Source organism: Maniola jurtina, chromosome 18 (genome assembly GCF_905333055.1).
Source record: "Maniola jurtina chromosome 18, ilManJurt1.1, whole genome shotgun sequence".
NCBI classification, from domain to species: Eukaryota; Metazoa; Arthropoda; class Insecta; order Lepidoptera; family Nymphalidae; genus Maniola; species Maniola jurtina.
This window is the reverse complement of record NC_060046.1, coordinates 8,629,686-8,652,082: the sequence shown is the minus strand read 5'-3', so window position 1 is coordinate 8,652,082 and position 22,397 is coordinate 8,629,686. Positions and strand designations below refer to the sequence as shown.

General features: G+C 39.4%; 1 protein-coding gene and 1 long non-coding RNA gene across 8 annotated transcripts in view; one reads left to right on the top strand and one right to left on the bottom strand.

Annotated features, from left to right (window-relative positions):
- Window positions 1-22,397, top strand: part of LOC123874443 (dmX-like protein 2) — a 57,854-nt gene that overhangs the window by 27,928 nt on the left and 7,529 nt on the right. For 3 of the 7 annotated variants that reach the window (XM_045919786.1, XM_045919784.1, XM_045919783.1), the window contains 29 exons: window positions 1,644-1,721; window positions 3,036-3,158; window positions 3,361-3,499; window positions 3,731-3,910; window positions 4,555-4,776; window positions 4,886-5,061; window positions 5,286-5,423; window positions 5,532-5,647; window positions 5,928-6,159; window positions 6,571-6,817; window positions 7,344-7,449; window positions 8,229-8,434; window positions 8,666-8,902; window positions 9,367-9,599; window positions 9,847-10,016; window positions 10,643-10,743; window positions 11,461-11,705; window positions 12,129-12,320; window positions 12,689-12,813; window positions 13,453-13,595; window positions 14,033-14,195; window positions 14,774-14,876; window positions 15,416-15,598; window positions 16,240-16,421; window positions 17,076-17,184; window positions 18,769-18,852; window positions 20,408-20,468; window positions 21,144-21,373; window positions 22,173-22,242. In XM_045919786.1, the coding sequence (XP_045775742.1) occupies window positions 1,644-1,721; window positions 3,036-3,158; window positions 3,361-3,499; window positions 3,731-3,910; window positions 4,555-4,776; window positions 4,886-5,061; window positions 5,286-5,423; window positions 5,532-5,647; window positions 5,928-6,159; window positions 6,571-6,817; window positions 7,344-7,449; window positions 8,229-8,434; window positions 8,666-8,902; window positions 9,367-9,599; window positions 9,847-10,016; window positions 10,643-10,743; window positions 11,461-11,705; window positions 12,129-12,320; window positions 12,689-12,813; window positions 13,453-13,595; window positions 14,033-14,195; window positions 14,774-14,876; window positions 15,416-15,598; window positions 16,240-16,421; window positions 17,076-17,184; window positions 18,769-18,852; window positions 20,408-20,468; window positions 21,144-21,373; window positions 22,173-22,242 (4,594 nt within the window). Of the gene's footprint in view, window positions 1-1,643; window positions 1,722-3,035; window positions 3,159-3,360; window positions 3,500-3,730; window positions 3,911-4,554; window positions 4,777-4,885; window positions 5,062-5,285; window positions 5,424-5,531; window positions 5,648-5,927; window positions 6,160-6,570; window positions 6,818-7,343; window positions 7,450-8,228; window positions 8,435-8,665; window positions 8,903-9,366; window positions 9,600-9,846; window positions 10,017-10,642; window positions 10,744-11,460; window positions 11,706-12,128; window positions 12,321-12,688; window positions 12,814-13,452; window positions 13,596-14,032; window positions 14,196-14,773; window positions 14,877-15,415; window positions 15,599-16,239; window positions 16,422-17,075; window positions 17,185-18,190; window positions 18,248-18,768; window positions 18,853-20,407; window positions 20,469-21,143; window positions 21,374-22,172; window positions 22,243-22,397 lie in introns of all 7 variants that reach the window. The other 4 variants (XM_045919785.1, XM_045919787.1, XM_045919789.1 and 1 more) reach the window with 4 other exon arrangements.
- On the bottom strand, window positions 11,989-22,015 carry LOC123874453. The gene is made up of 3 exons (XR_006797922.1): window positions 21,958-22,015; window positions 21,042-21,047; window positions 11,989-11,998 (listed from the first exon to the last, which is right to left on the bottom strand). It is a non-coding gene; the product is annotated as an uncharacterized LOC123874453 (long non-coding RNA).

Genomic DNA, 22,397 nt, shown 5'->3' with positions numbered 1-22,397 from the left:
GCATCCGCATAACCCGATTTATATTTTAGATAATAATCTATAGAGTCACGGCCTCTCATAATCACACAAAGTTTGACAGTTATACTTCATCTGTAATACTAAGGTCCTGTTAATTTTTGACCACCAATAAAAACCAGAGTGGGTTACACAAGATAGTATTCATATTCAGTTTAAAGGTAGGTATTTCGCTTTTATTTAAAGTCAAAACTGTACCTTGGTGTTTTTACTGGTACTCTTTTTAATCGGTTTCCAGTATATTAAATGTGATTAGTCTCAAGCGCGTAAATGTCACTTGTAATCTTGTTATCAATAATACTACACGAGAATGAATTAGTAGATAATTTACAGTGCAGCTAATACAAAGACTGATAAAAAGCTTGCTATTCTCACTGTGATTGGTAAATGATCAAATTGCACTGCATTGCTATGTAAAACAAATCCCTAAATACATCATTAATTAAAATTAATTTAAGTGCACTGTTCTGAATGACTTATAATAAGATATGGATAAAACTAAATTACAAAAAAAACAATATTAAAGGTCTTGTTCTAACATAGATTGTAATCAAGTGATCCACGTACAATAAGAATTGGATATGTATGTCTGAGGTTTTAATCGAGGTCAATCTTTAGCAATTATTGTCCCTCTACGTAAGACACTTAAAACGAGACATATTTATGCTAGCTATATAATGCTGTCTCGTTTTAACAGTGTCTTAAGTCTGAGCAAAGTCAAAGTGCGCTGTCAATATAATAATAGTAAATATTAATTATTATTATTATCAATATTGAAAGTATGTGTTTCTAAATGCCCGCGTGTATTAAATTTCCTTTCTTCGTATGTACAAACATGTTTAAAAAGTTCATCAATACTAATCTAACTTAGTTGGAAAAAGAAATAGGTTATTGTCTTGGCCCATCCGGAGACAAATACATTTTCAAAACAACTTCCCTTTTTTCCGTACCCCGGATTCCTTAAAATCTGGCATTGCTTACTTTGCATCCGTCATACTACACGCCAAAGTACGTTCAAAAGTCGTAACCGGCATAGCTTACACAATGTAATCATTGCCATAATATGAGCATCATAAACCAGCCATAAAGGCGCTGACCCACTGCTGCGTACGCTGGGCACGGGCACACGGCGCGTTTTAACTGTGCAGGTCCATTTGTTAGGGTATACGTTCCACTGCAGTACACACTATACGCGAGTATAATACACGAAGAGACCACGCGTGTAGCAGTGAGGTCACAAATCACTATGCGTGTGTAGTGTATTCGTGGGTTGCAGTGTACATATATATAACATACTAGCGACCCGCCCCGGCTTCGCACGGGTAGCTTCTTACAATTTTCGCCCATTAAAACATAGCTTATGTTGCTCAGGAATAATGGGGTTTCCTGATGAAAAATGTTCAAAATCGGTTCAGTAATTCCAGAGATTACTTCCTACAAACTTACAATCTTTACCTTTTTATACTATTAGTATAGATTAGATTTTCATACGAAGCTAAGCCAACGTACATAGCTTGAGCGTGCATCGCAGTGGGACCGCGCCCCAATTGTGGTCACGCGCGTGGTTTAAGTATGGCTAGAGGCATTGCATGCGTGGCGTGGTGGTGTGACGTGCACGTGTGTTGCAGCGCGGCTGGTCGCGGTCGCGCACGCTGTCCGTGTCGTTCGCCGCGGGCGCCGCATCGCCGCTTGACGGCGTCGCACAGGTATGCCTAGCTTTTTGTCACTCCTTAGACCGGCCATATTATTATCAGAAATAGTCTGTCTGAAAACTTTCTATCTTATTCGCTCTGCAAACATAGAAACGGACAACCAATCTGGTTAAATGCTGGCAGCCTGAATACAAAATATTTGAGCAGGTTGCCTTTCGACGCGCTTCAGGACAGTTTCTGGTAATATTATGCGAATGGCCTTAAGCTCTGGTTTCCTAAGATAGCAGCCGGGTCATCACATAGTGGCCTCAATATGACTGCAACGGTACAGAAAGCTTTATTTCAGCAGCGAGCAAGTTTCAGTGAAACCAGTCGACACTTGTTTTAATGTGGTGGCATAATACTATACAACTTTTTTCAATCTCTGGGAAACCACACCATCTTGTCTCAATAGACGATGTTTCAGTAAAGTCAACTGACACTATAATATATGAGTCAGCTGCCATGTGAAAGCACTTCTATCCTAGGAAACTAAAATTTTAGCTTTTAATGCGGATCGCAGACTAACCCGCACATCGAATGACGTCATCAGCACGTACCATATAGCGTGTACGACGATTTTGGTGCGTGCGCGGTTTATTTTCCTAATTAGTGTGCGATCTGCTTAAATTATCACTATTGCCACTTATGCAACTTCTTACAGCAACTCTTACACTATCTACTAGTTTAAGTTGATGCAATATTTTCTACCTTCACAGTCGTATTGGGTTTTGAGGAATCACGAGTATAAAATATTAATGTGATGTTTTTATTTAGCAGTGTAAAAATTATGACGACAATAATGTGACACTAGAAATGTTTGTTAAATGCATACATAAGTCATCATTGACTTTATACTTCTTGAACTCAGCGAATTCTTGTATGTGATGCGGTATGTGCATCTTATAGCATCTTGATTTTACAAAAAGACAGTTTAATATCTAAATAAATCGTTTATAAATAAGTTAAGCAAAAAGTTTAGATTGATAAAATTATAGAGTACTACCACTTTTATAAGTTAAGCCGATGTACCTGCGCAGAATCTTATTTTTGAATGACGCAACAAAAACTCAGCCAGTCATAGCGCGCGTCCGTCCATTCGTTGCCTATGCGCAAATCTTGAGCGTGATAGCACGAGTTCTTGTGTTCAAAATCTCAACGTCAAGCAATGTGCACCAATGAAATATACCGTATTTCATTCAATTTCAGTCGGTATTAGGTTGCGCTTTTTTGCGCAAACGAATTTTGTCGATGCGACTTATTAAAGTGGTGGATCCTACCATTTTTAAACCTTCGTACTTCTTGTCTTAAACGAATGGTAACAAATAGATCACAGAAGATGTCCAGCTTGATTACGCGGAACTGACGTCAGTGCCGCCATTACCACTCTGGACATTATTAGTCGCGGACAAGGAGTCTGCGCATCATCCGTCCACAATACAGGAAGCTAAGGTGAGATCTATTTTATATTACCAACCAATTTATCGATTTATTATACCCTCTAAAATAGCTCACTGTATATCGAGCTATTATAACTAGGTATCTAGTTCAAAATCATCTTTGAGCCTCGAGTATGACTTTTTGAAAATTATTACGACGCGCATTAACCTGGGTGACATGCTAACTCTTCAAACTCATTTGACAACGTTTCTAGGATTACAATGAACTATTTGAGGGAACAATGGAAGCAGAGGAGGATCTTGATGCGCTTTTGTTGACTGAAGAAGACGGTATTGACCGTCGACCTTCAATGCCAGAAAGACAGCCGCTTTCACACTTTGGACCTAGACAAGGTAAATATTGGTGCCATTTATACTGTTGTAGACAAATTTTTAAATTAAATGGACAGGCTTATGACTAATACTATCTTTTTATATTGAGAACATTATAAAAAAAGGATAGCAACACTTTAGCCGTGTTCTCAAGAAATTTTTGTTCCACCGAAAGCAATTACTGATTGATTTTGTTAGCAATATGGGCAATACAAAGTTCAGCAGGTTTTTATAAAATATTCCTCTCCACAGGTCGTATTCTTTCCCGGCTATTAACACATACTCATCTTCCCGGACTGAGTTCACTAGACCAAATGCATTTACTGGCTTTAGCCGATACAGTGTCAACTTGTGATGCGGACTTTGCCGAGCGACTTGCGTCGAACGCTCGAGTTGATATTAGCCAAGGAACAGGACAGGAAATAATGCCAGGTAAATTGTAATGTCCTCGAATTTCGGCCACGGCTGCCAATCTCCATAGGGATTAGCCAACCGCGAGGGAGATATTATAGTGAACAAGAGTGTTGCGCAAACATAGGTGCACTCTCTATTTCTTCAAGCTTAAAGCCCGATGGGGCGTAGGCGATCGGAGAGAAATCAGACGCAGGACCGACGGCTTTACGTACTCAGGACCTCGTCATCCGCAGTCGAACAGCTAATCACAAGACCAACGAAGCAGTTGACTTTCTTATTTAACACAGTTATTAGTGTGTTGGAATATCCTTAAAATCCGAGCACGCATCCTGCAACGCTAACTTTTCGGAGTTATGTGCGTTTTAAGTAATAGAATATCATCTATTTTAACTGTGAAGAAAAACATTGAGAATTTTGCATTTCTCGGTGGTGTGTGAACTCTGCCAATGCGCATTTATAATTACAGTACAATTTTTTCAAAGCCTATTTAATTTTACATTAATTTCGTGCGAATGAGCAATTTAGTTACCTGGTCTTTTACATCCACCCATAAATACTTGAGGCACCAGAGACAACCGCCAAAACGTTTTCAGGTTTATTTGGCAAATTACCAATCCTTATAAGTCTACATAATGTTGTTATGCATCCAAGACTTTTTGCAGATTCTTTGGACGACTGCGGTTTAAGGTTCCTGCTAGCAATGAAGCATTATGGATATTTACTGCGGTGCCTTCCAATAGCGCAGCGAGCCTCCTTACAACGTACAGGCGTTGGCACTTGCAACCTTGTATGGGCCTTCCATTCCGAGACCCACGAGCAACTTCTTAACCTAGTTCCTGGTTACGCTAAGGGTCAGCCCAAGTGGTCAACTATGAGAGAACTAGGTAAGAACAGTCATGTAACATAAACTGTGTTATGTCAAAGACAAGTCTAACGTGGATTTGTAATTTGTACCGTTTTCTAATCATAAAATTACTTCGTGCTTGTTCCAAGGTGTCGGCTGGTGGATACGTGGCGATCTCTTGCGTATATGCGTTGAGCGCCTAGCGCGTGCGTCGTACATGGCCAAACAAGATCCCATGGACGCCGCGTTGTACTACCTTGCTATGAAGAAGAAGACGCTTCTGTGGGGACTGTTTAGATCTAACCATGATGACAAGATGACAGGGGTATGTGTTTTTAGCGTTTAAACAATTTTATTGTGAGTGATATATTCTTTTTTTATATTTATGACGGCTTACCTCACGAGTTTATTGGAGTGTGCCCGACTAGTTTCGACCCCGTTCGAGGTCCTTATTCATCGGCCAGACGGAATTAAGAATTAATTGCGGAGCACTATCTTATCTTTCGTAAAATATTCTTAGCGTTTTGTTTCAATAACATTTTTTTACAGTTCTTTGCAAACGACTTCGGTGAAGACAGATGGCGGAAAGCGGCGTTGAAAAACGCGTTCGTTCTCCTTGGAAGACAACGTTTTGAGCACGCAGCCGCTTTCTTCTTACTCGGCGGCGCTCTCAAAGACGCACTAGAGGTATAATGGCATTTATCCAAACTCTTTTTTAATTCAATAAAAACTTCAAACTGTTATAATGCTGCAAGGAGAAAAGTGATTCCATTAAAGAAATGCATTTTGTTATAGGTTCTCATTACACGTTTAGGAGATCTACAACTGGCGATGGTGGTCGCGCGTTTATATGAATCAGATAATGCTTTACCAAGTAGCTTGAGAAAATTACTCATGGATGAAATATTAGGGTAAGTTAATCGCGTAAAGAACTTACCTCAGTTCGTCAGATATTTATTTCGTATGAGCAAGCATAATGCACATTTGTATGGACTTTACGAGAATTCCCATTCATTTCGAAATATGCCAAATAATTTACATTAATTTGCTCTACAAAATAAATACAAATGTGTTTTGTATTGTATATTCCTTGGGAAACGCAATGGCATATTATTAAAATCCTTTAATTCCCTTATACGAAAAGTAATACGGCATTCCATATGAGAAAAATAAATTATAATGTTTTTTTAGTGGTGAAACCGACGACGGAGAGATAGACTTAGAACACGCGCATCCCGATCCGTTCGTCCGATCAATGGCGTTATGGGAACTGAAACGTTATGGGGAAGCACTAGACACGTTGCTAAGTAATGCGGGAAGGTTGCATGTGGCCCGTGACAATGAACCGATGCCCAGTGTGTTTAACTTCTACGTGTACCTGCGCACGCATCCACGCCTTAAGCGTCACAATATGCCCAGTCAGGTAAGTCGTCTTAACTTAGTAATATTGTATTCTAGCAGATGCTCGTAACCTTGTGCGCGTGGATTTAGGTTTTTCGAAATCACATGGGAACTCTTTGATTTTCCGGGATAAAAAGTAGCCTGTGTGCTAATCCAGGATATTGTCTATCTCCATTCCTCTCAGTCAAATCCGTTCAGTAGTTTTTGTGTGAAGGAGTAACACACACACACATACACACAAACTTTCGCCTTTATAATATTAAGTGTGATGTGATATTAACGATGTAATATCGTATAAATAAGCGAAGCCCGATGTGCTCAACTTTTACGTGTATCTACGCACACATCCACGTTCAGCATAAAACCATGCATGAAAAATGCATGAGTATTTTGGAAAAAATGTCCAAAACCTCTAATATTTTAACGTTTTCAGGGTGGCACACTAGCCCTTTTGCACCAAGAAGCAGACGAAGGTATAACGCGACTAGAGCGACGTCTGTACTTCCAAACAGCGCACGGGCACTTCAAGGCCGGCTGCCCAGCGCTGGCCTTGGAAGTTCTCTCGAAGCTTCCGGCGCGAGTCCGGGACGAGACGCGAGCTCGTCACGCGCCCGTGTCCGCCCCGTCCGTGGACGAGGCCGTCATTCACACCGGACAACTCGAAGACACGACAGTCAAAAGTACGACAAATTCACGTCCGTTTGTACGTCGCTGTGTCTTTATTTGTTTTGGTTTTTTTGGCTATCTTTGCTTTCCTAGCTCACGGAGGCCTTGAAACGATCCATTTTCTGCCAAAATTCAGTTCACTTCTAGATTAGATTGTGTGGAAATGGCATTTAGTTTGGTAGACAAAATGTTATTCCATGTAATTTCATCTCAATAATAATTATTATTATGGGGCAGAAAAAGGATTTGGTCTAGGCCTCCCGAAGTGCTTTGTTGACTAAGTTTCTCCTTCACCTAAGGGTACAATAATTTATTTTCTGTTTTCTAATTAAATTATTTTCTAAATTCTCAAAAATACCTACTGCAAACATCAACATTGTTTTCTCTGATATTGGTGAGTTTCATTATTATAATTTGACGAGATACTATGAAATTAAGGCAATAATTATTATTTTGTTGCATCAAGCCACTCGTACATCTGAATACTTACAATATATAGGATAAACATATTATGTTATCGAAGAGTTAATTTTTGAACAGAGCAAGAAAGCGTGGATTGGAATTCATCGTCAGTAGACTGGGGCGCGCCGGTCAGCACGGTCAAGGATGATGAACTTGTTCTCAAATGGGATGACGATGAAGAGAAGTAAGTTTTATGTTTGACTATGTTATAAATTACAATACAAATCTGTATCATTTGTAAGTTACTGATTGACACTGCACAAAACAGAAAATAGTATAAAGAGGATAGCTTCCATTTCAACATGGGTACCTCCAAGTTGACTTGGCTTGACTCCAAGGTGAAGGTGAAGGCATTTTCTAGGTCAGCGCGCACCGTCTTAGGCTACATCATGACTTACTCGTAATTCTGATTTCAGACAAGCGCTAGTCAATACACTTTAAAAAATAGTGTGCTACAACAAGGGTTATTAACAGTCCACTTCGAAGAAGAGAAATTCAAAATCAAAATATTTTTACTCAATTAGACTTTTATAAGTTCTTTTGAATCGTCAAGAGCATCTACCACTGGTTCGTACCATCAGTGGTAGAAAGTAAAAATTACATATAAATTATTTTTTCACTTCAAGCTGTTATATTGATATTGTTATTCGTAGATTCTACCTAATGGGTATTTCGAGTTTCGAGATGGTCAAGCACGTAGATTCTTGCTTGATCCAAGCATTTCACCGCTTACAATGTTTGCTTGAGGCTTTTGTCAAGCATTTACGTGCTTGACGGTGATTGATGCTATTTTATATTTTTGCTTGATACAAATTTACGTTTGAACAGTGTTCTAGAAATGAGAAAAGTGCCGTTTGCTTGATGAAGCTGCTAGATCAAGCAAACCAAAACTACGAGCTTGACCGTCTCGGAATCCCTTAAGAAGCTGCGACTGGTGTTATCATTGTTTATTAATTAATTTAGGTCAGATGACTCGGGAGCTTCTACTCCTCCCTTGGAAATGAAAATGGACAAATCCGCGCAACCTGAAGTACAAGCTTCAGTGGAAAGTGAGAAAGAAGAAGAAGGCCCTACCGTGGATATCATGGCGCAGCAACTGAAGTTTGTGGCCTGTTTGAAGATACTGATGGAGGAACTCAGCACTTTGGCTACTGGGTTTGAAGTTGATGGTAAGTAGTATCCGACCGAAAGTCGAATTCTGACCGAAGCCGATCAATCAGAACTTCGGCCCGTTTTGATCGAGGTGAAGCCGAAGGTGGTTTTTTTTTTGGCCGATGGTAACCGAACTGCCACTGGGTCGAGATATTGATAGTCCAAATCATCATTTTAATGGTGGTAAATACTACATACCCACGTTAAAACACGGAATAAGCCTAAAACATTGTGATGATTGTACACAGGCGGTCATCTCAGATACCAGCTATACATCTGGCTGGAACGCGAAGTAGAAGCCCTTCGACGTCTCTGCGGCTACGTGTCGGCTCCGGGCGCGGCTTCGGGAGGCGAGCTGATATGTGCGGACGGGGATCCCCCGCCGCTGCCAGAGAAACCCACGCTACATCAACTGCTTATCAGAGAGAAGGCGGACTTTGAAGCCAAAGTGCAAAGGGCGGTGCGGAGAAAGAAATGGCTGAAAGGTACGTTTTTAGTGTGCAGTATAACACAAAGTGGATAACAACTATTTGATGCCTCAATAACCAGGAAATTCGGCAGGTCGTACGGCGTACAATATCTTGGCCGAGTCTGTACAAGCTCATCAGCTTGATGCGGCAGTCAGTCAACGGCAGTGCTGGTTTTATTAGTGTTGATTTAAGATTTTATTTGGAAAACATTTCTGAATACTATAGGTGATGCCAAACTTCTTGCTCTCTCTGAAGTTGCTACGGCTGCGTATAATTTACGCCTGTTCAGTAAAAACAAAGCGCTTTAGCCCATCCCGGAACGAATACGCTAAACGAGCGTTGATGTATTCTATATTCCCACTTTCCTAAATCTCGCTGAAACCTGTGTGAAAGCTAATGCAATGCTCCTCGTCATCACTTCATAGCGATCAAGAAGTTTGATGACTTGTACAATTGCCAATTATCACGTTTCCTTGTAGCAAACGAGACGCTCCTCCGAACGCTCCTATCATACTGCTCGTTACACGGCGCGGGTGGTGGTGGGCTGGCCTCAGTGCGTATGGAACTGGTGCTGCTGCTGCAGGAGCTGGGGCAGGACAAACAGCATCAGCAATTGCTGTCGCCGCTGCCTTTCCCTACCACATTACCTCTGCTCGCTGCTGCGGTGGCGACTAACAATACAGTCGTCGCGGATCCTGTCCGGCATTTGCAGGTATTTATTTTATGTACGACAACTCGTGCCGTTTATGATATATCTAAACTCTACCACCACCACCACCGGTTCAGGCAGCACATTCTCCTGAGAAAAGCCGGTGAAAAAATGGGCAGTTGCTCTTTTGGTGCTCTTTTTTATGAAAGACTTTATTTCTAAACGAAGCGGTATCAGGACCTTGGGACCCCAACATCACTAGTCATGTACTCCTATTCATTTATTTTTAACTTACGGAAGTATATTTCAGTCCGTAGCACACGACATGCTCGGCACCTTGGGCGAGCTGGGCATACCGGGAGGCTCTGCCACTCGGCTACTGCACACTCTACGAGAGCTGGCAGTTGCGTTGTCCGCCTGTATTTACCAGAGTCTGTGCGACTCCGATACTTTCAGTTTGAAGCATGCACACCATGATTGGTAAGATTACTTAAGTGCAATACCTATTTTTTTTTTCTTTAAATCTGGCTTTACTCTGATCAGCCAATGTCAAGTTTGTAGTTATTGTCAAGTTATTGAATCTATACAAGTATAGACTCCGTCTGCGCCAGCGCCCGCCGGCATACACGCGGCGCCCCTTTAGAGCGCTTCTCAGTCAGTTCCACCACCAAAAAACACCAACTAACACAAAAACCATCCACTCTTAACAAAAAAAACACTCCAAACAAGCACAGCACGCGCGCCAGCAAACGCCATCACAGACGAAGTCCTATCATATACTTATATAATATCATAATCATTACTGCATGTATACTATAAATGCGAAAGTGTGTCGGTCTGTCTGCTAGCATTTCAAGGCCCATTCTCTTAATCGATATTGACGAAATTTGCTACCGGAGAAGGACGGATTTTTATCCCGAAAAATCAAAGAGATCCCAGTGGATTATGACAAACATAAATCCACGCGCACGAAGTCGCGGGCATCATCTAGTTAATTATAATTCTTTTACTTCGTCTAATCATGTAAGTTCTGCCGGTTTTTATTTTTTATAATGGAAATCACTCATGATAGTTTAAACACTAAAATAGTTATAATTTGTGTACAGTATGATCGCTGAAACTCCTGGTACAACCAATCTATTGATAAGACCGCGGAGATATTCGACTGAAGAACTTGTTGTAACCACTCCTCCCAACAAATGGCCCGGTACGTATTCACTATTTTTCATAGTTTGCTAAACGAATATAGATATAATTTAGGTATTTATAGTAACTCATTCAGGATTTAATAAAATGTGATAAATTAACAATTTTTGTGTAAACATAATTTATAACAGCATAGATCCCAACGACTAGAGTTCTGAATATTGAGTTTGTTTGTAAAAAACTTGAGCATCGCGATGTGACTTTTGTGTGTCTAGAAATCACAGCGATTCCATAATTATATTAGAACAAACGCTAAACGCAGAATCCTGAACTCCAATCACTGGAACTTTGGTAATGGGATCGAGACAGATAAATGATAGATAAATGTAGGAAGGATGCCTGTCGTTGCGAGTAATCGGTTTTACAATATAAGACTGAGGCCACACGATGCGTTTCCGGCGCGTTGCGGGGCCGCAGCGCTGTGGATTTGAATATTGGGTGCCACACGGGCACTGCGTTGCCGCTCCGGTAAATAGTAAGGCGTTGCAACGCACCACCCCTTCCCGCCTCGTCTCTCTTGTATGAAATCCGTTGCGGTGCAGTGCGGGGCCGTAGGACGTCGTAACGCATCGAGTGGCATGGTACAGCGATTTCTATGTACGATGACGCAGCGCAACGCATCGTGTGGTTTCACTTTTATTTTGTACGTTTAATTGATATGCCGGCAATCTCAATAGTCTATCTTAAGTTGATATTTTGACGTCCTTTGCATTGTTAGGTGTGTCAGCATTACGCGGATTAGCCCTGCGCGCGGCTGAAGAAGAGGAAGCTCCTAGATTGCCTGTGCTTCTAGCGGAGGCATTCTGCGCGGTTTATCTAGCCCTTCTGGGCTGGGCGCTAGCGGCTCGAGACGCACATTTGCTGTACCGACTCGCGGCGCATGTGACGGATAATAAGGCCCACGCCAAACTGTTCGGCGGAGGCGTCAGGAGGCTGCTTACTACAGCACCCTCTCAGCCTCAGGTAAATAGTACTCATAACTAACATGACTTAGACTAACTACCCTCATATTATATATAGTCTTAATATCTTACGTCCCTATGATAAATTATTCTCATTCGTTGTGATAAATTAAAAAAATTACCGATTTTTGAATCGCCAAATAATATTTAATTTAGCAACAAATTAATTGTTGTATGAAACAGTTTTTGTATTTAAAAAAATTTCAAATCGAAAAATCAACTCTCAAGTGGAACAAAAATTATATCAAATGATATATAGCATTGTTTCCTAAACGTAACATTAGTCCCAAAACGCTCCTTTGCTTTCTATATTACTATCCTAGAAAATCGACTAACTTCTTTATTATAATTCAAACTATCTTTATTTGAATATTTCATTCCATTCTCCGTTCGTACTGATCATGAGTTTAATGTTACTGAACAGCCGAAACTCGTAGAAAGGTCAGAGGGTACATCTGTTTGGTCATCGCTGAGAGAAAAAAGGGCGCTACTACACATGCGACTGTTAGGCCTGAGCCCCACTGCGCCACATAAGAACATTCAGGAGGGAAGACCTACTTACAGGGAACAGTTTGTGCCACCCCATTGCAGCATATTGACCTTTCTGCTAACTAAGGTAAGGCTTTTAATTACACTCAACTGAAGTCTTTAAAATTAGTAAATAAAACTATCTTGTTTATAGTGGACCAATAAGTATTTTTATTAATATTCTTGTCCCGATGAGACTAAAAAAATACTTTATTGAGCAAACTGATGTTTCTTAGGTTCTTTGGAAAATGATTTCGGGCTCAAAATAAAGAAGAAGGTTCGGTAAAAAAATTTGTTCTCTCTCCCAAGTTTTTGCGGCATTATCATCTTTTACCTCTTTACATAACTCACTTTTATTTTTATTTTTCTGAGAATGTGAATCTTGTAGTGGACATGCTTGGTCATAGTCACGTGACTAATTAAGGTTATGGTTAGAAATGTATATTTTGTTTTCAGCCAACGCCCGAGCAAGATCCAGACAACAGCGATTATGACTCCGCGGAATCCGGCGCCGAGGATGCGGAGGAAAATGAGAGCGAGGCTGAAGACGACGACGATATCTTTGATACTTCCACCACCAGGTTTGTTTACGGCTTAGCCGATTTCTTTTATGTTTATAATAACTCACGCAGTTTCCCTATTTAAGTATCCTATATATTACATAACAACAGAGGCCATTAAGTGTAAGTTTTCAATAAATAGGCCGCTTTTGATGAAATTTGGTACAGATATAGCTTGCATTCCGGGGAAATCCATATACGAGTACTACTTTTGGTCTTAGAAAATCAAAGAGTTCCCATGGGATTTAAAAACCCATGAATTGAATTGAATTGGGATGAATTCGTTGGCAGCGTCTATTTGACACAGAGATGGCTTGCATCCTGGATATGGATATGGGCTACTTTTTAGGCTGGAAAATCTAAGATTTTCTACAAGAGTTTTAAAACCTTTAGCCATCGGACGAAGTCGTGGGCGTCATTTAGTACTGATATAATTTATACCTTTTGCTATACTAACTGTGCCTCACAAATATTAAACTAGTTTATATTAAAATATCCCACCCTAACAAGCTTTTTTTTGTTTAACAATATCTCTATCCCCTATAACAAATAAATCCAATAGCCATGTTAGCTGCATGGCTTCACATACGACTTGAAACTGTGAACAATTTCAATACAGATAAAAATTGGTTCACAAGTCACCCTCTCTTATGTTTCTAGGCCTGAGAAACGTCGCAAGGGAGCCAATATGGAGCATTCAGAGCCGGACTCGTACTCGTGGCACGTGATGCGAGTCGCCGTGCTTCGCCTCGCGCAGCACAAGTTACAGCATTTCTTGCAGCTCTGCGGCATTGAAATGTCAGGTGACTGTTTAAGATAGATACATTAGAAGATACATTAGAGAAGTAGATACATTACTGTGTTGTTTGATGTCGTGACGCGACAGAAGGCGATTGGGGCTTCTTTAACGGTCGGTCGTTTAGGCTTTCAACATGTCTTTTCCAAGTCTAGGGAAAAGCCAAGCCGAAATTCACGCGCTGAATTTTTATTTAACGTTTTGTATGCAGTATGGCACTTCTTAATGGAACTAACATTCAAAAGGATAGAATAGAATATATTTTTATTCAAATATAAACTTTTACAAGTGCTTTTGAATCATCAAAATAATTTACCACTGGTTCGGAATGCCGTTCCTATGTGTATATTATAGCGGAATTTCGTACATTTCGTACACCGATCCTTACGCGTGGAATTTCGCTAGATTTGTCCCTGGACTAATGATAGTAAATTATTGTCTTAGAACTAGCAACCACAAGCCCCACGGTGCACGGGGCTCTGCGTCGCGTGGAGCAGTGGCAGCAGCAACTCACAGAGACGCTAGAGGCGCGCGCGCCGCCGCCGCACTATATCCCCGGCTGCTTCCCCGACCAGCAGACCTCCGGGCCCCCTATTAATAAATACAGGTAATGAATTAAGCAAACCATTCGTCATCGTTTTAATTAGGGATGTTACGGATCTTCGATTTCGACTCCAAAAGGTTGCAACTTTGCAACGTCGACGGCGACTTCAGCGCCGATATTTTGAATCGGAGCTATGATGAAGGTTAAAATGCAAAGATGTATAAGATTCGACATATCTCGCACGCGAACGGGATTTCTCTCTGCTCGCGTATTTTGTTTAGTTGTTTGTTTTGTTTTTACACAATTGCGGCGAAGCCCAAAAGGAGGGGTATGTGTTTCAACGGTATGTATGTAGGTATATATTATGTACCCCCCTGCGGCGGTTTGCATTGCATCTTTTTCAGTCTGCACATAAAAGGGCATAAATTTCGATATTCTGATTTTTTAAAGAATTTTATGTACTCTGTGATACTCGCGCCATCAAAACGAATCTAATGACGTATCATTTATCAAAATCTGTTGAGCCGTTGAGTAGTTACGAGGAATACACATACATATATACTGATGAAACACAACCCTACTTTGGGCTTCTCCGCAGTCGTGTAAAAAGGAAGGTTGCATCTGTATTTTATTATTTCCAGATGTTTGTTAGAAAAGCACAACACGCCTTTCAACTCGGCACTGTACAGCACGGCACCAGCTCGACGGTTATGGAACTTCTTGGTGCGACAAGAGCTTGTTCAGGTAAGTACTCGTTAATCCAGAAAACAAACCAAATAATCGGTTCCCCAGGTAAACAAAAAAAGCTTGCCATTCCAAAACTATCCGTAACTAAACAAAACGTAAACGTGTACGCACTAAAATCTAGTAATGAGACTAGCTGTTTACTGAAAATGTCAGATGTTCTGGTACTTTTATTAAAGAATAACGTTCGTTTAATTGCTCTCTAAAGTGTCGTACATGTGAGTGCTGTATCATCATATTAGCGGGCGAAACCCACAGAAATTCTACTATTCGTCCCTTGTACAATAAAAGTATCAGAACAACTATAAATCATTTTTCTGTACCTACAAAAGCTCTTACGAAGCAGCTATTTGCAGTCTCGTTCGGTAAAAACACCGTTCATTATGGTTTTTACGCATTTTGACAATTAGTCAATTGTGGTTATGGATAGCTCTTATGAAGAAATGCTATAAGTTCAAAGGAGCATTGGGTTTTTTTTACTGCCGTTAACTACGAGAAATGGCGTATTATTACTAGCTGAAACCTTTTGTTTACCACAGGAAGTGTTCATAAGAGCAGTGTTCTCCCGCCGTCGGACTCAGTCGTTGTCTGCGGAGGCCCACGCGGACGGGCGCGCGGGCTGCATACCGCACCAGACGAAACTACAAGACGACGAGCTGCACAGTCCTGTGCGGATCATACACAAGGAGCAGGACTCTATCGCCGCGTTCTGTCTCAACAGAGTAAGTTCCTAGAATTACCTTATTATTGAACTTCCGCTGATTTCTGTGGAGCTGTTTCGCTACTTAAATGAACCTAGAATTAACTTCTGTATTGAACTATCACCGCTTTATGACTCAACAAAGTAAGTTTCTCCACCTAGAATTAACTTAAGTGTTGAACAAAACAGTCCATGTATACGAAGGTTCACGTGAATGACTATGAACTAACACAATCCTGTGAGAAACACTGCCAACCTATTAGCTCTTCTCGACAAGTAAGATCTTTAATTCGTTCGACATTAATAAATTTGTATTCGTTGTATATCAGTGTCGTATTTCTATTTCTTCTAGGTTTTAGTCGCCTCTTAAACGGTTTGTTCTGTTGACCGTGATTTTGTTGAAAAATTCATAAAGTATTTAACGCCATGTTCGTTGAACGTTCGCTTAAGTCATTAAGTGTGAGGCATTAGCAATGAAATCTGGTATTTAACAAATTTAGATACTTGCATTCACCAATTGAATGATGTGGAAACGTTTTTAAGATTTAAGGCATTCGATTCCGAAGAAAAAGTGTTGATTTCATTTATTTCAAATCCTTTTCGTCTTACACGTGATTTACAAAAAAAATTATAATATGTAAGAAAAAAACTTGTACTTTTTAGGTGGGTGGAGGTCTCCTAGCTGTAGCGACAGCTCGGGAGGTACAAGAGATGGATGTATCGTTACTGCTGAAAGGCGGCGCGTGCTGGGCCGAGGACGAGTGCGAGGTGGATCTGTTGGCGCTGTCGGCCGACCCCGCATCGCTGCCCGACACTGGGTTCCTTCTCATACAGCATCACGATAAGTGAGTTCAGCACGCTTATACTTCTTAGTCTTGGTGTTTTTAGGTTGTATCGCTATCTAAAATTAGGAGGTAAATGAACGAAATAAGTTGCTTCAAGTCAATAGACTAGTGCGCTCTTCTAGGCAAGCCCGCTCCATCTTAGGCTGCATCCTCACTTATCAGCATCCAAGCGCTATAAATTAAAAAAATATTGGACATGAAGGAAGAGCAAAAAACTGAATGAACGCTGTTAAATTTTACTCTAATTGTACGTTTTATTCCAAATTACGAAATTTATTTTAGTGGAGTTATTGCTTGGAAATGAGTTCAAGTTTCTATTCAGTGATCAAAATCACAAACTTTGAAAATTTCAGTACAGTTTTAGACTGTTTTGCTAGGAAACGAGTTCAGATTTGTATTCAGTATCATATACCCCATATTTATATACATACATTCATGGCCCGAACTCATTGGATGCAAGGTATCAATTCTTTGTTATGTATGTATTTTATTTTATGTTAAATAAAATATTAAGAACTTGATGTTGTTTCTTTTATATTGTGACTTCTGCAAAAAATCGTCTTCTTAAATAATTACTCTATTTATTTTAGGAAATGCGAAACTCCTTTCAGTTTGGCGACTGCTTGGTTTTAAGGTTGGCTAAATTGTTTTCAGACCAAATGGAGGTTCAGTTCCTGGCACTGGTAACAGTTCACCACTAAACCCAAACGCTCCACAGGCTCCAGTAGGCATGGCTGGACAGACTGGGCGCGGCGCCAGTGTGGTAAGTATAAACTCTCATACAAACTGGGAACTTACTATTTGTATTTAAAGGCTGATTAATCCGTTTCTAGACTGTATATCAAATTCGTTTGCGATAAATAATTTTAAGTAAATATTTGGGAAAAATTTATATAGTACAGCGTTTGCACGGGGCATGTAACTCGCGCAAGTAACTTGTATGATCGTGTGACAACTGCAGGTTACTTGCGCGAGTAGAAAATGTGTGGAATTTTTCGCGCCATACCATGCTAACGTACACAACGCATGGATCCCGCGCAGGTAATCGCTCAAGTAACTTCGTACGTCGCAAATTGAAGTTAAATTAAGTATGTAGATGAATACTCTTCAAAATAATATTAAACCTAATTATATAATTATATTAAGTTGTGCAACAACCTAATATGACATAGATTTTATATTTTGAATTGTGCTAGCTTGTTCGAGCGGGCAACCAGCGCGGGCTTTTTGCAACATGTACACGTGGCATATAATATGTCTTACAATTTTATAATAATATGGTATTAGTATGGATTTGCGAACTTGTGGTGTATATGGAGCTTATCGCCAACGAAGTTGTATCGTACTAGTGTATGATTAGACTAATAAGACTAATATCAGAGTGTAATACTAATTTTTCTAACCATCAATTGACATGATTGAATTGAAAAATTGAATTATGACATAGTTGCTGTTGTAGAAGTTATCAAAATAATATGAAGTTCGTAAGGTATAAATATCGTTTTCCCCGGTGCTAAAACATTTCAAACAAAATTTAAGTTTAACAATTGAAACACGGTTTTTTTTTAATGTACTATTTTTAACTTTTTGACCATAAAGCAACACTTGTTTTGGAATTCGCTTAACAACTTACTAGGACTTTAGTATTCGGCCATGTGTCTTATTTTCTGTACGTAATATCTTGGCTAATATAACCATCCCGGAAGTCAAGGGAATAAAGTAATGCTGGGCAAGAATTTGAATTTTGAACTGATGAAATAAATCCACAGCACGAGCACCAGGCAAGCCAAACAAAGCCAACTGGCCACGAAGCGTACGTTGCCACAGTACGTGTACGATATTTAATAACGATTATTGCCATTTTGAATGAGTGAATGAACGATTTATCAACTCAGGCGTCTTTTAGACTATCTTATTTCTTGCAACCTTATTTTCTGTAAACCGCGGTTTCTGCCTGTACGTATTTCATTTCAAACAGAACTGATAATGTTTTAGTAATATGTTGTCATACATTCACTCATTCAGGTGTCGGGAAGTCGGAATGGTGTTGGGTTTTGTGTATTTATATAAAGTGGTATTGTTGCGTGCCGCCTAAGCGCTTCGCTTATACATATTTCTAACTTACTAAAACTTTCACAACATTATATTTACTTATTGCATTTAATTTTAATCCCCAAAAAAGTATAAGAGATGAATCGTAAAGTATCTGAGTGTATTGTATTGTTGTGGAGGATCAGTGAAATAGGGGTTTCATTATTTGTCCGTTTATGGCAGTTGGTACTGTTCTCTAAGAGATTATGGCAGGCTGTGTGTAAGATGTATGCGCGTAACCCAATGTTGGCCGCAGGTAAAGGGCCTGCAGTTCCCGGGTTGCCACGACGCCAAATACTGTCGCCTGGTGCTGCATCGCTCCAAGCTTCTAATGAAACCGGTCAGTGATTGCCGTAACCTCTCTTCCCCCTCACTTCCTTCCTCACTCTCCTCGGAATAACTACCTTCATCGGAATGCACTTTTTTGCTGATCGCACATTACACGTACGAAATAATGCATATGACGGTACATCAGCATACATTTCTAGACGAGTTTCTAGTACTGAATAATGCGTTGCGGCTCATCTTGTAATCTATGATCAGCTTTAATGTTGTTTAATTTTTTTTAGTCCTGTATTTGAAACCACTCTTAACTCCTATCTCCCTTCCTTGTTGATACCCCTGAATACTGAAAAATATAATATTATTGAATCGGTCCTTAAGATAAGTTTCCCTGTTACGCTCCTTAGCGCTTCCCATATAAACGTAGTTTGGTTCCCATTTTAATATTAACCAATCAAACACAAGCACATACATTCTAAAAACAAAAATGTGTGTCTATGGTTTGCCAGATTTCCATAATCAAAGTGTAGTTTCAAAGTTACACAGGCTCAAAGTTTTGGATGTAAATCTTTGAGCCCCTATTAAAACTATACATTTTGACAGAGATCTGGAAAACCTAACAGAGCTGAAAACATGGCTTTAAAATTCCATTGAATTTGATTGGTTGACCAAACTACGTATGTTTGGAGCGAGCTAGAAAATACAAATAAACTCCTCTTTTTGGCATTTTCATTCCATGTGGCTCACAACGCATAAAATTTGAAGTAATCTGTTAACTGACGTTTCAGTATTCAGCCGTTACGTAATTCCCTTGATAATTGATACCCAAAAGCACCTTATTTAGTTCCATCCATTTTATTGAGATTTGTTTAATCCTATATCCGATGCGCACCTTATTTAGTTGAGTTTCGATTTGGCAGTGTTAAGAGTCTTCATTCGAAGAAATTTATTTTCTTTTATTTTGTTTTGTGGAGTTCCTATTTAATTTTTTCGCTCACTCGCCAGTACCATCGGTTTCTTTACCTTTTTTTGGTTTCGATCATTCTTGTTTTATTTTGCATCTCATCCGTAGACGTTGGTTGCTAATTCGGTTTTACGGAAAACTCTAGTGAACAGAATTGACAAATCTCAAAGGCTTACTATCCTTTGTTCCATTCCGAAAAGAACTCTACTACTGTACACAGTACCACATACTATGCAATTCTTTTAGGCCTGTCAATTCAGTTTAGAGATTTGTGTTCAACTGATTAGTTACCATTATTAGGTCCTCAAATGTCGGTGGTTTCTTTATTTATAGATTCTTGTTGTCTCGGTATTAGAAAAAAATACATGATGTAATGTAAACGGTAAACATGCAAAGCTTTGTTTGTTTGAATAGGCGCTTGCTGATTAACGTCTGTGTGCTAATGGCTTTTCGTGTTATCCAATATCGGTATTATAGTGTATTTAAATAAAATGTCCGTAAACTTTTCCTTAATGCTGTTTATATATCGGACTTACATTATAACAATGTATATTTGTATTCTTATTATTGCATTAATTAATGTGTTTATGTTATTTATTATTATTGGAGTTTATAAGGAGCTTTCGTTTTATGATAAATTTTTATTCAGGTACTCAAACACAAAATTGACAATATCAAACGAATGGCCGCTCATCCTTCACAACCGTTGTGTAAGTATGTCTGAAACGGGTGAAAAATGTTTTAGTTTTATGTAACAGCAAAAGGTGTTAAAGTACTAAAAAGTAAAAGTAGGTAGCGTTGAGAATGTGCGTTGTACTCTGATTGTATTGCATTTTGTCAGTGTTGACTGTTGTATTATTAAGATGTAAAACATATATCTACCTATAGTTCTCATTGTAATTTCTTTTAAAAGATATAGGGGTAGGTATTCTTATCAGCCACCAATATATTAATTCTCCTTTTCTTTTATATAAATAGCAAGCAAGCGGGTTATCTGATGTTAAGTGATAAGCTATCGGTTTACCTGATGTTAAGTGATTACTGCCGTCCATGAACATTTGCAGCATCAGAGGAAACGCCAAATGCATTACCGGCTCTTCAGAAATTTGTTCTAACCCCATATTGATATCAAGTGGGAACTTCGCCGTCTCTGCTTCTGAAAAGTTCTATGGCGATCCATTGACTTTGCCGGAATCACAATTTTCGGTTCCTCTTTGAGATTTTTATCCAAATATAACAGAGCCTAAAGCAAAATTGGCGAGTGGCGACTTATTTTATTGTACCAACCTCTAAATGACGACAATACGTTTTTAACACATCCTTAATAACGTACCCATTTCTTTTATATCCAACTCTGGATTGAACCACATTTTTACACCTATTAGACCTAACGGGAGGCGCAGACGGATCGGTGCAGCTTTGGGAGTGGGGCCACGGATCCTGCGTTTGGTCTCCCCGTGCGCCGGGCGCGTTCGCTAAAGTGACGCGCGTGCGTTTCTCGGATTACGGCAACAAGTTTGCGGCGTCGGACGCGGACGGCAACCTCGCGCTGTGGCAATTGCATCCTTCGGCAGCCTCTGGCAACCAGCCGCACGCTTCGCCGCGACCGTTCTTTGTAAGTTTTCCAACCTTTTTTACCCGTCTGGAGAAAGGAAGTGTTATGATTTTAGCAATCTATGTAATGCATGTTTGTATCCAGATTCTGTGTGTTCCACCGTAGCGCCTAAACTACTGTGACTATTTTAATGAATGAGGTGTCAATCGATTCGTCGTAAAAGTCCGGGTGACATATATGCTACATTTTTTTTTTCAAAATTGACCTAACGGATGTTATATGAAAAAAAGTTGCGGTCTCCAAAATTTTTTTTGCTATTGTATCGAGTGGGATGTCAAATGAAAGAGGAAAAAATTCTGGGTTCATAAATATAAATGTACTACAACATTCAAATATACCAAGCGAAAGAAACACCCTTTACTATAATATTTCAGCGTTTATTAAGACGATTGCAGTCAGGTTTTAGTTTTCAACTTTATCTTGTTGGTGGAACAAATTGAGGAGCAGGTGCTGATGCATTCCTAAAACAGAATACAAATTAGACGTTGCCCCTCAGTCAGCACTTGTATGCTTAGAGCCTTTTTCACAAGTTCCAGATAAACTTTATCTAATTAATAAATTTGTCATTTTGACAGTTTCCCAACGCCATAACGTCAAATTTATCCGTTAGATAAAGTTTATCTGGAAGTTGTGAAACAGGCTTTTAGTCTAGTTTCTTGTCATAGTGATGTGTATTGTAAGGTACTATCAGCTATGCCCTTTCAAGTCTAATATTTAATTACTAAGTTTTTTTATAAACTGATCATTCTAGATTAGTTAGCCCTTGCTATACTAAAATAATAAATATTCTTTGTTTTAGACTCATCAATGCCACAGTAAAGGCATAAGTGACTTCGTATTTTTAGGTTCCTGTAGTTTAGTCGCCACAGGTAATTACTAATTATATTATTTATTATAAGGACTAATTTTTCAATTGCCAAAGCAACTAACCGTAAATGTTGATGTTTTGACAGATTTATAATGCAAAAAGCTTTTTCATTATAAATCTGTAGATTTTTTTAATTTAAATTGAATTACTTTAATA